Source organism: Pleurodeles waltl, chromosome 2_1 (genome assembly GCF_031143425.1).
Source record: "Pleurodeles waltl isolate 20211129_DDA chromosome 2_1, aPleWal1.hap1.20221129, whole genome shotgun sequence".
NCBI classification, from domain to species: domain Eukaryota; kingdom Metazoa; phylum Chordata; class Amphibia; order Caudata; family Salamandridae; genus Pleurodeles; species Pleurodeles waltl.
The window spans coordinates 772,424,574-772,441,269 of NC_090438.1; the positions used below are offsets into that span (position 1 = coordinate 772,424,574).

At 45.2% G+C, this 16,696-nt stretch overlaps 1 protein-coding gene across 2 annotated transcripts in view; it reads right to left on the minus strand.

The window, feature by feature from the left end:
* Positions 1–16,696, minus strand: part of SIRT5 (sirtuin 5) — a 126,103-nt gene that overhangs the window by 37,480 nt on the left and 71,927 nt on the right. For both annotated transcript variants that reach the window (XM_069218120.1, XM_069218110.1), the window contains exon 6: positions 2,584–2,637. In XM_069218120.1, the coding sequence (XP_069074221.1) occupies positions 2,584–2,637 (54 nt within the window). The remainder of the gene's footprint in view (positions 1–2,583; positions 2,638–16,696) is intronic.

Below are 16,696 nucleotides of genomic sequence, written 5' to 3' on the forward strand. Positions count from 1 at the left end.
TCAACTGTTTAGTACAATGAAGGGACCTGCTGCCACTGCACTGCAAGGTGGGTAAGTAAGGAAACTTGCTTGGATCTGTGTTTATATAACACACTTCAACCTCTGCATCAGTCCTTCAATATACCCTCAGTTACCCAGCTGTGGTGCAAGAAGGTTTGAGTTTTATTCAAGAGTGTGTCAGGTCTGACAAATCTAAATTTCAAACCTGGCTCCTCGTTTTCATTCATTTCTGTGAAGGCAACACAAATGAAAGCAAACAAGCGTAGGCAAAGTAAGAGGGAGTGAAGTCGGGTAGACAGAACCACAGTGGACACTAGGAGGTTCGCAACTGGGTAGAAACTGGCCATATTGATCCACAATGGATGGAGGGCAGAGGCTGTAACTGTGACCCAGAAATAGGTAGATGCAATTGAAAGTGCTAATGGGGAAGAAAAACACATCAAGGCAGGCAGAAGTAAGGCTACTGTAGGAGAAGAAAGAGAAGCAGGAAGGCACAAGGCTGTAGAGGAAACAGGAAGCTGGAAAAAGATACAAAGGGAAAAGAACAGGGCAGGCATTGTATTGCATTGCAACATTTATATGGTGTTTTCTATCCCCTTGTGGGGTGCGGAAGTGCTTGCCCATTTGGGAGGAATCCTCTATACCATGTAGGGTGTGTGGTTGGAAGGGTGTTGTCTTTGTTTTGAATAAAAATTGTCGCACCGGGCGGGACCAGTGGTAAAGTCGGCCCTGAGTCCACAAGCTGGTTACTGTTCGAGGATTAGGGAGGAAAACGTGTTCACGGAATAAACAAACAACACCAACATAGAAACAAAGAGCTTCGGGAATTGAAGAAACAGTTTTATTTGTCTGGATACTCCTTTTTAATCAGGTAAAGGCTGGAAATACGTTCCAATCCATTGTTTCGTGCCAACATAGTGGCCAGGTCTGTCTAGGCCAGTGCCACACGGGTGAGCTTGCTGCGAATTTTGCTCCTCCATGCCTGTAACCAGAATACTTATACCAAGCTAGGACTCTGAAAGGAAATTATTGTTTACATTTTAAAAGTCAAAGGGGTAAATGCATTTGCTACATTGTCAGAGACGTGATGCCTTAGACGTCATTTTGTTCGCCTCTGCAGTGCTAGAGACTTTTAAAGTGACGGCAAGAATGGGATACCTTTAATACGGCGCCTTCTCTTAATTAACTTGTGTAAACTGCCGCCACCTTGTGGCCGGATTGGAAGCTGCTTTTTCAGCAGTTTAAAAATTTAGTTTGGTCAATACTTAAGTCTCGCTCACAAGTTTATCCACGCTATAAAATCCAACTACTTGCCCAACAGTCCAGCCAAACAAGTGGCGCCTCTGGCACTTTTACGTGTTAAAAATGCAAATACGTACATTATATGCGTATAACACTCAGCTGTACAGTTACGAACAATTTTCAATGTGTACATAACTATAGTTTAAACATTTGTGAGCAGTCTAAAACCGTTCCAAAACTTTTCGAAAATGCAAAGTGATACGTATTGCACGTTTTTACCAGTTCTAAGTGGTTTTAAATTGTTTTCAATGCGTTTAATGATGCTGTTTTCAGCATTTGACAAAGTTTGTTTCAACATAAGATTAAATCACAGATTTGAAAAATGGGGGGTGGAGGGGTAAAACACTTGCAACCTCAAACAGTATTAGAACATTGGAGCAATACCCTTGTTCCTATTAATAGCGCCTTGACAGGTGCTCCCCAGGTAGGCCGTTAACTTTTTTCAAAGGGATGCTGATCCGCAGCTACCACTGGTGCAGCAGGCCTACTGGCATCGGGGTCCAGAGTCCTGAGGGTCCCACTGAACCCTGACGATGCTGCATTTTACTACACTAACAGCGGCCAAAGGGGCCTTGCTTGCATCGGGGCCCATAGTGTCCTCCTGTTCCGGAGAGGGCGTAGCTGTCCTACACATCTGGTTACCCTTTACTAGGAACTAGAATGTTCCTTCTATTAATCCAGCATACGCTGAAAACTCGCCTCTTCTAGCGCAACGGCATTCGTTGCTCGCGCCCAGGCTATAAGACCACACCCTCCATCGCTGAACACACAAAGAGAACATTTTGCTTCATGTTCCTCAGCGTTCTCACGTACGTAATTAAACGGTTTGGTCATCAGGTACCGTTTATCATGTTTGCTATATAAAGCAGACACTCCTGGTGAATGTAAAGGCTGGTCACAAAAACTCGTTTGTTAATACGACTGCATTCCTGCACCTTTGCCATTTCTATACGCAAACAACTTATGTCACTATTGCTCAATTTATGATAATCAATCTATCCACTTCGGAACAACAGAAACTGAGTCTGCCCTGTCAAGATTCAAACACATGACCTACAGAACTACGTTTGTAAAAACTACACCAAAAGACCAGAAAAGGCCATCGTAGCAAACCCCAAACCTCAAGCGCATAATGTGTAGGTATTTCTGTAGGAGTACCTCAAACTCAAGTAATAACACTAAGTTAGGATGCAAAAAACTCCACAGAGTAGAAATAAAGCTTTGTTTTAGGTCTCCTTTAGTTTATGACTAAGTCTTTAGCATGAAGCCTGTCCTACTCACCGAGGAAGATCTCCTACAGGAAGGCAGGCATCCTGCGTGTCAGGGTCCGGGGCACTAATGTGGTAACAGAAAGAAAAGGTGAAAGAACTAATGGTGGCAACATCTGCAAACCATAGTGAAAGACAATTCAATGAAAATAGTTCAGAACTAATCACACATTCGCACTGTGTCAAACCACATACGGAATTCTACTTTTTTCCTTGAACGACTAAAAAACAATCTGACGTGGCAGGCACATATGTTTTGTTTTGTAGAGTGAAATAATTTTTCAAAACGACTATTTCAGCAGCAGCACTTGCAGCTTTTCTCTCATCAGAAAAGATGGAGAATCTACACCAACAATGATAATGTTCTTCACATACACAAAATGTAAACTTCAGTGCATCAGCTGTGCAAGCTCTCACCACACCATGCAAACAGCAGCCATTACACTTCTCTTGGAAACGGAGCGGATGCAAAGTGGCCAACAAAAATGTAAGTTACAGCACACTGAGCACAGGATACAGAATAAGCTTCCCTAACACGTGTGTGCAACCGCACAACCAGCAGCAACGTAAATGTTACAGCTCAGGACAAACACACACACACACACACACACCCACCCCCCCCTCCCCCCCACCACCACCACCACCACCATAGGCAAAATCAGAGCAGATTCCCATAACAAGCATTGTGTAGTTTCAATCTAGAACCACAACTGTTTTTGAACCAAAAGTTACAATTGTAAAAAATCATAGCATTACATTTCTTTCTCCATTAGACTGGAAGTGCCTGCCTTATGTGATTTCTAATTGCCAAAATCCCTTTTAGGTCTGGCCTTTGAGACTGCTTCACATGTCTCGCCAGACTATTGTTTTTCCAAAAAACAAAAACAAAAAATAAACAATTTGCCTACACAGAGGGGGTTATTCTAACTTTGGAGGAGTGTTAATCCGTCCCAAAAGTGACGGTAAAGTGACGGATATACCACCAGCCGTATTACGAGTTCCATAGGATATAATGGACTCGTAATACGGCTGGTGGTAAATCCGTCACTTTTCCGTCACTTTTGGGACGGATTAACACCTCCTCCAAAGTTAGAATAACCCCCAGAGTGTCTGTTATCAAGCGCACTTAACTTGCGTCCACCACATCGCACAGCATGGGATAACGCACATGGCCCATGCCCTCTGCTCATCTGCGCCTTCACTTTGAGTGACTACACAAAGCCTGTACACATTAAATACACTGAAAAATAGTTAATCTGTCTTCAGTGATGCATCTAGCGTAAAGTGTGTTTTATGTGAATATTAAACATTAGCTGCTTATTTAAACTGGCCACCCGAAGTTAAAATGATGATTTGTTTTCTATTTCACTTATGAAGTTGTTGTTATAAAGTGTATAAGTAGCATCATTTTGGAGCAGCCTGGTATTTGGGCGATTCGTTAGGTGGTATTTAGTCTTGGCAAAACTGACAGGCCTGTCATTTAAAAATGATCATATTTTTATTGTAAGAGCACGGCAGCCTTTTTTAGGCAACTGCGGTCTTTCTTTTTTTCCTATTCATTTTTGTGGTATATGCTTGTAAAACAACATAAAACAAATAACTAGGGCACCAGACTGCCAAGGCCAGAGCTATGGGCTTTACCAGTGCATGTTTGTATAAAGCGATACACCGTGGGTTGGTTCCCTCTCCTTCGTCCTTGCAGCAGTCACCTCAGTGCCATGCCAACGATGCAAGTAGATTCATATTCAAAATAGGTGTGCGTTTCCACACTATCAACTAAGATAAGTGAAGGAAGGTGTGAAAACTCTCCATGAGGTAAATTAATACAATTTCAGTGATACACGCTCACACGTAGACTATGGCAGTTGCATTAGATTTGCCTCAAGCTGCAACTCCTCAATTTGTTTTCAAAGCCGAGTTGCACACTAAAATCTAGAGAATATTCTCGACCTTATGTTCATGTGTTACATGATGAAAAAGTGTGTTCGATATATGCAACCCAGACCCCCCAAAAAAAATCACAACACTTGTGCAGAAATACAACTGTGGTCTCAATGACTTCAAAAAGGGACAACTCGAAGAAAAAATGGAGAAATGCAGAGACCAGAATAAAATACAGCTCCACAGGTCAAAAGGAAGTTGTAGTATTTTGCGATGTACAGGGAGTGCAGAATTATTAGGCAAGTTGTATTTTTGAGGATTAATTTTATTATTGAACAACAACCATGTTCTCAATGAACTCATAAAACTCATTAATATCAAAGCTGAATATTTTTGGAAGTAGTTTTTAGTTTGTTTTTAGTTTTAGCTATGTTAGGGGGATATCTGTGTGTGCAGGTGACTATTACTGTGCATAATTATTAGGCAACTTAACAAAAAAAAATATATACCCATTTAAATTATTTATTATTACCAGTGAAACCAATATAACATCTCAACATTCACAAATATACATTTCTGACATTCAAAAACAAAACAAAAACAAATCAGTGACCAATATAGCCACCTTTCTTTGCAAGGACACTCAAAAGCCTGCCATCCATGGATTCTGTCAGTGTTTTGATCTGTTCACCATCAACATTGCGTGCAGCAGCAACCACAGCCTCCCAGACACTGTTCAGAGAGGTGTACTGTTTTCCCTCCTTGTAAATCTCACATTTGATGATGGACCACAGGTTCTCAATGGGGTTCAGATCAGGTGAACAAGGAGGCCATGTCATTAGATTTCCTTCTTTTGTACCCTTTCTTGCCAGCCACGCTGTGGAGTACTTGGACGCGTGTGATGGAGCATTGTCCTGCATGAAAATCATGTTTTTCTTGAAGGATGCAGACTTCTTCCTGTACCACTGCTTGAAGAAGGTGTCTTCCAGGAACTGGCAGTAGGACTGGGAGTTGAGCTTGACTCCATCCTCAACCCGAAAAGGCCCCACAAGCTCATCTTTGATGATACCAGCCCAAACCAGTACTACACCTCCACCTTGCTGGCGTCTGAGTCGGACTGGAGCTCTCTGCCCTTTACCAATCCAGCCACGGGCCCATCCATCTGGCCCATCAAGACTCACTCTCATTTCATCAGTCCATAAAACCTTAGAAAAATCAGTCTTGAGATATTTCTTGGCCCAGTCTTGACGTTTCAGCTTGTGTGTCTTGTTCAGTGGTGGTCGTCTTTCAGCCTTTCTTACCTTGGCCATGTCTCTGAGTATTGCACACCTTGTGCTTTTGGGCACTCCAGTGATGTTGCAGCTCTGAAATATTGCCAAACTGGTGGCAAGTGGCATCATGGCAGCTGCACGCTTGACTTTTCTCAGTTCATGGGCAGTTATTTTGCGCCTTGGTTTTTCCACACGCTTCTTGCGACCCTGTTGACTATTTTGAATGAAACGCTTGATTGTTCGATGATCACGCTTCAGAAGCTTTGCAATTTTAAGAGTGCTGCATCCCTCTGCATGATATCTCACTATTTTTGACTTTTCTGAGCCTGTCAAGTCCTTCTTTTGACCCATTTTGCCAAAGGAAAGGAAGTTGCCTAATAATTATGCACACCTGATATAGGGTGTTGATGCCATTAGACCACACCCCTTCTCATTACAGAGATGCACATCACCTAATATGCTTAATTGGTAGTAGGCTTTCGAGCCTATACAGCTTGGAGTAAGACAACATGCATAAAGAGGATGATGTGGTCAAAATACTCATTTGCCTAATAATTCTGCACTCCCTGTATTTCTAGTCTGTTTCCCCCCTTTAGTTGCCGCCTGCGTGTTCATGAGGGGGTTTAGAATGTTGCAGGAGGGCTGGGAATCGGTTGGAGCTGGAAAGCGGATGACAGCTCGAACGGTGCTGGGGTGATTATTTTTACGTTTTAACTTCCATTAAATACATCCCTTTCATTAAGAAAGACGTGAACAGTGTGATTATTCAGCTCATTTCATTTGGCGAGGAGCTGATTCACCCCAGCAAGGAATCTTACCTGGCAACACCGTCGTGTAGCGCATGCCTACACAGAGATCAAAACCTTGTGAGCCATTAAGGGTTGTGGAGGCCTCGCTTTCTTTGACTTCTCAAATGAGCGCTGTGCCAGGACAAAGTTGTTAGGTGTGGTCACTCCTCGTTGGAGCCTGTGCAATGCTTCTCTGGATTTATTCAGTCCATTTCTTTTTCCACAGGTGGTGAATGAAGATATTGTCTTCATTCATATGTAAACGTGGTGGTGATTTTAAAGCTACGGAGCTGTTATGTGTTACCCTGAACTTGAAATAACTGTCTAACGTGTTTTTACGCCAAGAAGAAACATCTATATGTACTTTAGCACGCCGTCTATGTTCATTTACCTTGTACTCCTGTGGATTACACCACATCTTCAAGTTTCTCCAGTGATACTTCAAACATCACTTTTCATTTTGACAGACCTCTTTCATGTTGGATATTTGACCTGTTCGCAGCTCCAGTCTACAGGTTCAGTGTTAGTTTAACAGAAGCAGCTCCAGTCTTCGGGTTTAGTGCGAGTTCTGTTTCAGATTTAAACATGCAATTAGTGAATCCTCCACCTCCTTTCTCAGAAGCACCAGGTGAGCCAGCTACACCATGAATGCAGTGGTATGATGCTTTTGAGACATATTTAGGTGTCATAGGGTGCTTCAAGATTCAGGGCAGAAAGGAAGAAGTTTTTGTTATTGCATTCCCTGGGTTTTGAAGGCAGATCAGTTTTCAAACATCTACCGGAAATTCAAATGTAAGAGGGAGAAGAACTAGATGAATTTGAAGAAGCGTTAAAAAAACTGGTTACCAGATTTGATGCTCCACCTAGTTTGGTGGTAGCAAGACATAAGTTCTTCAGGAGGGAACAGAAGAGTGGAGAAGTAGTAAATACATACATTTCTGCGTTAAGGAAACTATCATCGGAGTGCAGTTTTGAGGCTTTTGCAGATCAGTTAATTTGGGATCAGTTTATTTGTCACTATTCTGATAAATCCATCAAACAAAAGTTATTGTCCATGGGATACCCATCATTAAGTGACACTATTAGATTCGTTAAGAGCATCAAAACAGCAATTAGATCGGCAAAGGAATTGGAACATGTACATAGGGATCGAGTTTATGTGGTTCAAAGAGGGAATGACAAATGTAAAATGACTAAGGTGTTATCTAGTAGTGGGGAACATATCAAACAAAAGGATTTTTTAAAACAAACTAATGTATGTTTCAAGTGTGGGTACCTGCCACATCAGAAAAGTGGGAAATTGTGTCCGGCGAAAAAATTTCAATGCAGACTGTGTGGGAAAACTGGTCATTCTGCCAAAGTAGGTCAAAGTATCGGGCGTCAAGAACGAGTTACTTACCTTCGGTAACGACTTTTCTGGTGGATACATTAGCTACCTGTGGATTCCTCACCTAATGAATACTCCCATGGCGCCAGCATTCAACGGAAATCTTCTTCCTAGTCTCTGCACGTCGACGAGGACGTCACTCTAGCCCACGCGACGCCGTCTGATGTCATACAGGCAATAAGAGGTCCTCGACGACGTGCAGACGTCAGTACCAACATTTTTTACGTGCATGAGAACAACAACCCAATGCAATGAAAGAGCAAGGCAACGTCCCATAACATTGTAAAATACACAACATTGCAATAAAATGGCTGTAAATTTAATATAACTTTTTTTTTTTTTTTTTAAACAAATATATGCAAATCATGTATATACACAAGATATATACATATATATATACATATAAAGATACACAAGTATCCATATATACAACATCTATTGCAACCTTGAATACCAAGAGGAGCGCACTCAAGGATTACTTGGTAAGACCAGAAAGGCAACGGGGAGGCGGGTGGGACCGTGAGGAATCCACAGGTAGCTAATATATCCACCAGAAAAGTCGTTACCGAAGGTAAGTAACTCGTTCTTCTGATGGATACAACTACCTGTGGATTCCTCACCTAATGAATAGAGTCCCAAAGCAGTACCACTCCCGGTGGAGGGTGCCTGTATGGTCAAACCAAGAAATCCTGCAGCACTGACCGTGCAAAATGGCCGTCCCTTCTGACCTCAGAGTCCAAACAGTAATGTTTCGCAAAAGTGTGAAGGGACGACCAAGTTGCGGCCTTGCAGATGTCGACCACAGGAACACCTCTAGCCAAGGCCGTAGTGGCCGACTTAGCTCTGGTGGAATGAGCTCTAATGCCATCAGGAGGATCCTTCTTTGCCAAAGAGTAACAGATTTTAATGCAAAGAACAACCCACCTGGAGAGTGTTCTCTTGTGGACTGCCTTTCCTCTCCTCTTGCCCACGTATCCGATGAACAGCTGATCCTCCAGCCTGAAGTCCTTCGTTCTATCAATGTAGAAGCTCAACGCCCTCTTTGGGTCCAATCGATGTAGTCTCTCTTCCTCCTTTGAAGGATGAGGCGGAGGATAGAACGTGGACAAAGTAATTGTCTGGGCCAAATGGAAGGGTGAAACAACCTTCGGGAGGAAAGCAGCCTTGGTCCTCAACACCACCTTATCCCCATAAAAAGTTGTATAAGGGGGTTTTACCGATAAGGCCTGCAACTCACTCACTCTCCTTGCAGATGTTATAGCCACCAGGAAGACTGTTTTAATAACCAAATACCTTAATGGGCAAGAATGCATAGGCTCAAAAGGGGACCCCATAAGGAAAGTGAGGACCAAGGACAAATCCCATTGAGGCATCACAAATGGTTTTGGAGGATATTTATTTAGAAGACCTTTCAAGAATCTGAGAACAATAGGGGATTTAAATAACGATGGTTGATCTGGAAGACAAATGAAGGCTGACAGGGCAGACAAATAACCTTTAATGGTAGCCACTGCACAACCTTTCTGCGCTAGAGACAGAGCAAAAGACAAAACATCTGACAGATGAGCATGTAAGGGATCAATCTGTCTCTCTCCACACCAGATAACAAATTTAGACCACCTATTAGCGTAGATAGATTTAGTGGAGTGTCGCCTGGCCGCTAATATAACATCCACTACATCAGGCGGGAGAGAGAAGGAACTCAGGTTGCCCCGTTCAATCTTCAGGCATGTAGGTGTAGACTCTGGAGGTTGGGGTGTAAAACCTGCCCCTGCGACTGCGAGAGGAGGTCTGCCCTGAGAGGGAGACGGAGCGGAGGGCACAGCGAGAGTTGGAGAAGGTCGGAGTACCACACCCTCCTTGGCCAATCCGGAGCTATTAAGATGACTTGAGCCCGGTCTTGGCGAATCTTCCTCAACACTCGAGGAATCAAGGGTATGGGGGGAAACGCGTAAAGCAACTGGTCGCACCAGGTTATCAGAAATGCGTCCCCCAGTGCTCCCTGCACCGGATACTGGAGGCTGCAGAATAACGGACAATGCGCGTTCTCCCGAGTGGCAAACAGATCTATCCGAGGAAACCCCCACATCTGGAAGATTAGACGGACTTGATCTGGATGGAGACGCCACTCGTGGTCGGCCGAGAATTGGCGACTGAGACTGTCCACACGTACATTCAAGACCCCGGCCAGATGATTTGCTACCAAGCAAATCTGATGGTCCTTTGCCCAGGACCATAGTCGAAGAGCTTCTCTGCAGAGAAGGTACGACCCTACTCCTCCCTGTTTGTTTATGTACCACATCGTGGTAGTATTGTCCGTCAGGACCTGTACCGACTGACCACGAAGGGAAGGGAGGAAGGCCTTGAGAGCCAGACGTACAGCCCGTAACTCTAACAGATTGATATGAAACCTCTGTTCCTCTGGAGACCAAAGTCCTTTGATCTCCAGATCCCCCAGATGAGCTCCCCACCCTAGAGTGGAAGCATCCGTTATGACCGTGGCCACTGGTGGCGAATGCGCGAACGGCTTTCCTTGTGAAAGATTGTTGCTCGCAATCCACCACTTCAAGTCCACAGCAGCATCTCTGGAGATCTTGACCACACCTTCTAGATCTCCCTTGTGTTGAGACCACTGCCTTCGGAGGCACCACTGAAGAGCCCTCATGTGCCAGCGAGCATGCGTGACCAACAGTATGCAGGAGGCAAACAGACCGAGCAGACGAAGGACCTTGAGGACTGGAACTACCGCTCCATTTCGAAACATTGGAACCAATTCCTGAATATCTTGAACCCGCTGAGGCGGAGGAAAGGCTCGATTCAATGTTGTATCCAGTACTGCCCCTATGAACAGGAGGCGCTGAGAGGGCTCCAGGTGAGATTTGGGCACGTTCACCGAAAAGCCCAGGTCGAACAACAACTGGGTTGTTGACTGCAGATGATACGACACAAGCTCCGGGGACTTGGCTTTGATCAACCAGTCGTCCAAGTAAGGGAATACTGCTATCCCCTTCCTTCTGAGCTCTGCCGCAACCACTGACATCACCTTCGTGAAGACTCGAGGTGCTGAAGTAAGACCAAACGGGAGGACCGCAAACTGATAGTGCTGCGACCCTACCACAAACCGGAGATACTTCCTGTGCGACTTGAGTATCGGGATATGAAAATAAGCATCCTGCAAGTCGACAGACACCATCCAATCTTCTTTGTTCAACGCCAAAAGCACCTGTGCTAGGGTCAGCATCTTGAACTTTTCCTGATTGAGGAACCAATTCAAGATCCTCAGATCCAGGATCGGTCTCAACCGACCATCTTTCTTGGGAATCAGGAAGTACCTTGAGTAACAACCTTGACCCCTTTCCTGCTCTGGAACCAACTCCACTGCGCCCTTTGAAAGGAGGACTTGAACCTCCTGTTCTAGCAACAGGAGGTGTTCTTCTGAACAATAAGATGGGCGGGGCGGGAGGGGGGCGGAAACTCCCGAAAGGGAAGGGTGTAGCCTTTTCCCACAATACTGATAACCCAAGTGTCCGTTGTAATAGTCTCCCACTTGTGGAGAAAATGCCGTAATCTTCCCCCTACAGGAGAGGAGTGAGTGGGAAATGGTGGAAGCCTAAGGCTGCTTTCCCTGCTGCACCCCTCCAGAGGACGAGGAAGAAGCAGAGTGCTGTTGAGAGGCTCCTCTGGTGCGGGCCCTACCTCTCCCTCTAAATGATCTATAGGGGTGGGAAGAGGCGGGTTGCTGGAACCTCCCCCGAAAGGAAGAGGAGGAAGAGCCACGCCCAAATCCACGAAACCACCTGAAAAATCTGGAAGAGGCAGAGGAAGAAGGAGCTTGCAGCCCTAACGATTTGGCTGTGGACCTGCTCTCCTTAAATCGCTCCAAGGCCGAATCTGCCTTTGCTCCAAACAGTTTGTCCCCATCAAACGGGAGGTCTAAAAGGGTCGACTGAACATCTGCAGAAAACCCTGAATTACGGAGCCAGGCCTGTCTCCTTGCCACCACAGCCGTGCCCATCGCCCTAGCCACCGAGTCGGTCGTGTCCAGTCCAGACTGGATAATCTGGGTTGCGGCAGCCTGGGCGCCTGAGACAAAATCCAAGAGTCCCTGGGGAAGCTCCGTAAAAGAAGATGAAATATCATCCATAAGAGCATGGACATATCTCCCCAGAATGCAAGTTGCGTTGGTGGCCTTCAACGCCAAACTGCAAGAAGAAAATATCTTCTTGGATTGCGCATCCAGTTTTTTTGGAGTCCCTGTCTCCTGGCACCGTCGGGAAGGATCCAGGCGCTGATTTTGAAGAACAGGAGGCTTGTACCACCAAGCTCTCCGGCGTAGGGTGTCTTGAAAGAAAGCCAGGGTCAGATGGTGCAGTCCGATATCTCCTGGCCACAGCCCTATGAACTGCCGAGGAAGATACAGGCTTCTTCCACACCTCCAACACCGGATCAAGCAAAGCCTCATTAAACGGCAAGAGAGGCTCCGCTGCAGCAGAGGCCGGATGCAGCACCTCCGTCAATAAATTTTGCTTCGCCTCTGCCACCGGCAAAGGCAGGCCCAGAAAATTAGCCGCCTTCCTGACCACCGCGTGAAAGGAAGCAGCCTCCTCCGTATACTCCCCTGGAGATGAAAGGTCCCACTCAGGGGAAGTATCCAGCCCACTGGCCGTATCCAGACCATGCAGTCCATCACCCGAGTCCTCAACCTCTCCTTCCTCCAGGACTCGCTGGTACTCCTGCTCTTCCAACATACGGAGAGCACGCCTCCTTGAATGTAGTCTCTGCTCAATGCGCGGAGTCAACATGGCCTCTGCCGAAGTCGAAGATCGGCGCCGATCTCCAGAAGCATCCGACGCCGCATCCGGCGCCGCAGACAGCTTCGTCGCCGATGAAGGAGCAGGACAAAGGGATCTTGGAGCCGATGGACCCACCGGAGTCACAGGACGAAATCCCGACGTCGACGGGATGGAAACATCCGGAGCCAATCCCTCTGAAGCCACCGGAGCGGCCACCGGCGCCGACACCGGCGCCGAGCCCACATTCCCAAAAGGGAGAAAGGGCATAAAGGGTGCCGGCCGAAGAGGCGCAGGATCATCCAATGAAAAGGCCAAAGGCCCCGAAGGACCAGCCAGAGCACCTCCTGGAGCCATCTGCTGAAAGATGGTATACATCGCATTCAGAAATGCGGTACTATCGGCTCCAGGGGCTGGAAAAGCCGGATACTGGGGTGCCTGGATCGAAGGTGACCCCGACGCCGGCCTCGACGCCGGAGACATCCCAAGAGGCTGCATCACCTCAACCACAGACGCTTGTCCAGGCGAAGTCGGTGACGGCGTCGATGGATGCGGCGTGACCGTGGGACTGACCTCCCAAGTCCTCCGACGTCGAGCCGAAGGCGACCTCGAACGAGTCTCCTTGACTGAATGACGCCGTGAATCTCTACGGCGCCAGGAGTCTCGATGACGCCGATGAGACCTTGGCGAGGAAGACTTCTTGTGATGTTTTTCCTTTCTCTTCGACTTCGCCAAGAATAATTTAGCCTCACGTTCCTTGAGGGCCTTCGGATTCATGTGCTGACATGAATCGCAAGTCACAACGTCGTGATCGGAGCTCAAGCACCAGAGACAGTCGGAGTGAGGATCCGTAACGGACATCTTGCCCCCACACTCTCGACAGGGCTTGAAACCCGACTTTCTCTGAGACATTGTTACCGCAGAGAAGAACTACGCAGCAGAAAACACACTGTAACCACTAAAGTAACAGTAGCTCCCTCGAAGATAACCGTTTCGAATGCACGGAAAAAAGGGAACTGACGTCTGCACGTCGTCGAGGACCTCTTATTGCCTGTATGACGTCAGACGGCGTCGCGTGGGCTAGAGTGACGTCCTCGTCGACGTGCAGAGACTAGGAAGAAGATTTCCGTTGAATGCTGGCGCCATGGGAGTATTCATTAGGTGAGGAATCCACAGGTAGTTGTATCCATCAGAAAACTGTAATGTTAGTCCTGTGGTTGAAGAGTGTGAGGATGGGATGGATGATCTGATGAATGACATGCAAGACATGGTGTTGTCTATTGACGATGGTAATGTAAAAAGTGGAAATCCGGAACACTGTGTTGATCCATACATTTTAGTACAAGTTGGTGAGAAACATTTAAGATTGTTAGTAGATTCTGAGGCCAGAATCACTATGATTCATCAGGAACTGTTTGAACAAAATTGGGGTACGCGTAAGCTGAATTCACCTGACAGATCACCTGTTTCTTATGAAGGAAAGAGGATTGATCGTTTGGGATTTTTTGAAGACCTTCTTGCATTCAGGGGGCGACGGATTTATGGGAAGGTATATGTGGCGGTCAAAGGGTTGAATATTTTGGGGTGGTTTCATCAAGGCCTTTTCGGAATGGTGTTACGTCCTGGTACGTGTGAGCAGGTTACAGTAATAAGAGATTCCACTGATATTGAAAATTTGCTTTATGAGTTTCCTAAGGTTTTTTCGGAGAATTGGCCAAAATAAAAGGTTTTAAGCACAAAATAAAGGTCAAAGACAATGCCATTCCCATTAAGTATAAATTGAGAGGTGTACCATTCAGTGTCGAAGATGAGTTAGAAAAAGAGTTGGAGGAGTTGCGTTTGAAAGGTATCATTGAACCTGTTGAGTCCTCATTATGGTTGTCTCCATTGGTGGTAGTAAAGAAGAAGAACGGAGAGTTGGGGGTGTGCATCAACTTGAGGGCTTCTCAACAGTGAGATCCGGGTAGACTCACATCCCCTGCCAAAAATCAGTGAAATGCTTTCTTGCATAGCCTGGGCAAAAGTTTTCACAAAACTTGACTTGGCTTCGGTCTACCACCAAGTAGAACTGACACCTGATTTATGTCATTATACTGCGTTTGTATCTCCTTCGGGGACTGATCAATACTTCCATATGCCATTTGGTTTATCATCGGCAGCATGAGTCTTTCAAAGAATAATGGCTACTTTATTTAAAGACATTAAGAAGATGTGTATCGTTCAAGATGACGTTTTGATTCATGAGAGTTATCGCCATGAACATGATGTGATTTTGGGTCAGGTTCTGAAAGTGTTTGATGATGCAGGTGTTGTTTTAAAAAGAGAGTTTTTGCAATCGGTAGAATACTTGGGTCATGTCATTACGGCAGAAGGTTTGCATCCTAAACCTGGTCTTGTAGAGGCGATTGTGAAGGCTCCTGCACCTCAGGGCAAAGTCGGTGTCAAGTCTTTTCTGGGGCTCTGTGAGTTCTATTCAAGATTTATTGAGAATTTTGCTATTTTGGTCAGACCAATTTCGAATTTGCTGAAAAACAATACAGAGTTTAGATACCATTGGTTTTGCATCTAGAGTTCTTAGATCAAATGAAATACACTATTCAGAAAGATTTGTTGGCACGTTGGTGGGCCACTGAAAAGTTTAAATGCTATCTGTGGGGAAGACACTTTTTGTTGCAAACCGACCATAAACCTTTGGTTTCAATCCTCAATGGGACCAATGTTAGAAGTAGCACACTAAGGTTTGCAAGATTTGCAGCCAGTTTATTACAGTTTGTTTTTCTGTTATACACATTTATGGTGGGAAAATGTGAGAGCAGATTATCTCTTCGGGCATCCAGTTGAAGAAAAAGATGAATGCAAAGACTTTATTCAGGAAGAAGATTGTTTCATTGCTGCTATCGAGTTGGAACGAACAGGATTGTTTTCAGAGGCGCAATGGAAACAACCTTCTACTAATGATGCCCTTCTGTCTAAAGTCATGATTTATGTCAAGGAAGGTTGGCCTCATGAAAAGAGTTTAGATTTAGGTTCTCAACCTTTTTTTAAAGGTGATGGATGAGTTAACTATTGAGGACATGGTGCTTTTGAGAAATGATAAGACAGTGCCTCCAGGATCTATTAGAAGTGTCATTTTGGAAAAATCACATGAAGGGCATTTGGGTTCCACACTTACCAAAAGGAGGGTGAGAGAATACTATTGGTGGCCGCAAATGGACAAAGATATTGAAGCTTTAGTTGCTAATTGAACAATTTGTGCTCAATGTGATAAGTCACTGAAGACATCAACTCCTGCGTTGAAACCTATTGAGTGTCCCTCTGGCCCGTGGAAAAGGTTGGCATTGATTTAATAGGGCCTTTCAATTCACTTGCACCTGAGTTACAGTATGCTTATGTTATGGTGGATTACTATTCCCATTAAGGATGGACAAAGTGTATGGCAATGCTAGTCGCGTGAATGGACGGAACTGGTGGAATGTGGGGAAAGAGTCCAAAATTGCAATGGGCACCAATGATGTGTTGGGTGGTGACCCACAGAGTGACAATGGACAGAATGTAAGGTTACAGAGGTTCTCGAAGTTGCAAAGGCATAAATAATGTGGCAAATACAGAAGTTCCCATGGATGCTGGTTCAATGTTGCTTGAAACGCTGGTTAGGAGAAGTGTTAAAACACATAATCTTCCTTTGAGATACCATTAGGAACTGGGGGAGAAGTGTTAGTACTCATAGTCTAGTTTGAGGTACCAATAAGGAAGTATTATTGTTTTTGTGTTTTGTTTTTTTCAAAATTTTTGTTAAAAAGGAAAAACTAAATGTAGTATCTTGCGATGTATTTCTAGTCTGTTTTCCCCTTTTAGCTGCTGCATGAATGTTTATGAGGGGGTATAGAATGTTGTGGGAGGGCTGGAAATTGGTTGGAGCTGGAAAGCGGATGACAGCTCGCACGGTGCTGGGATGATTATTTTGCCGTTTTAACGTCTATTAAATATGTCCCTTTCATTAAGCAAGACG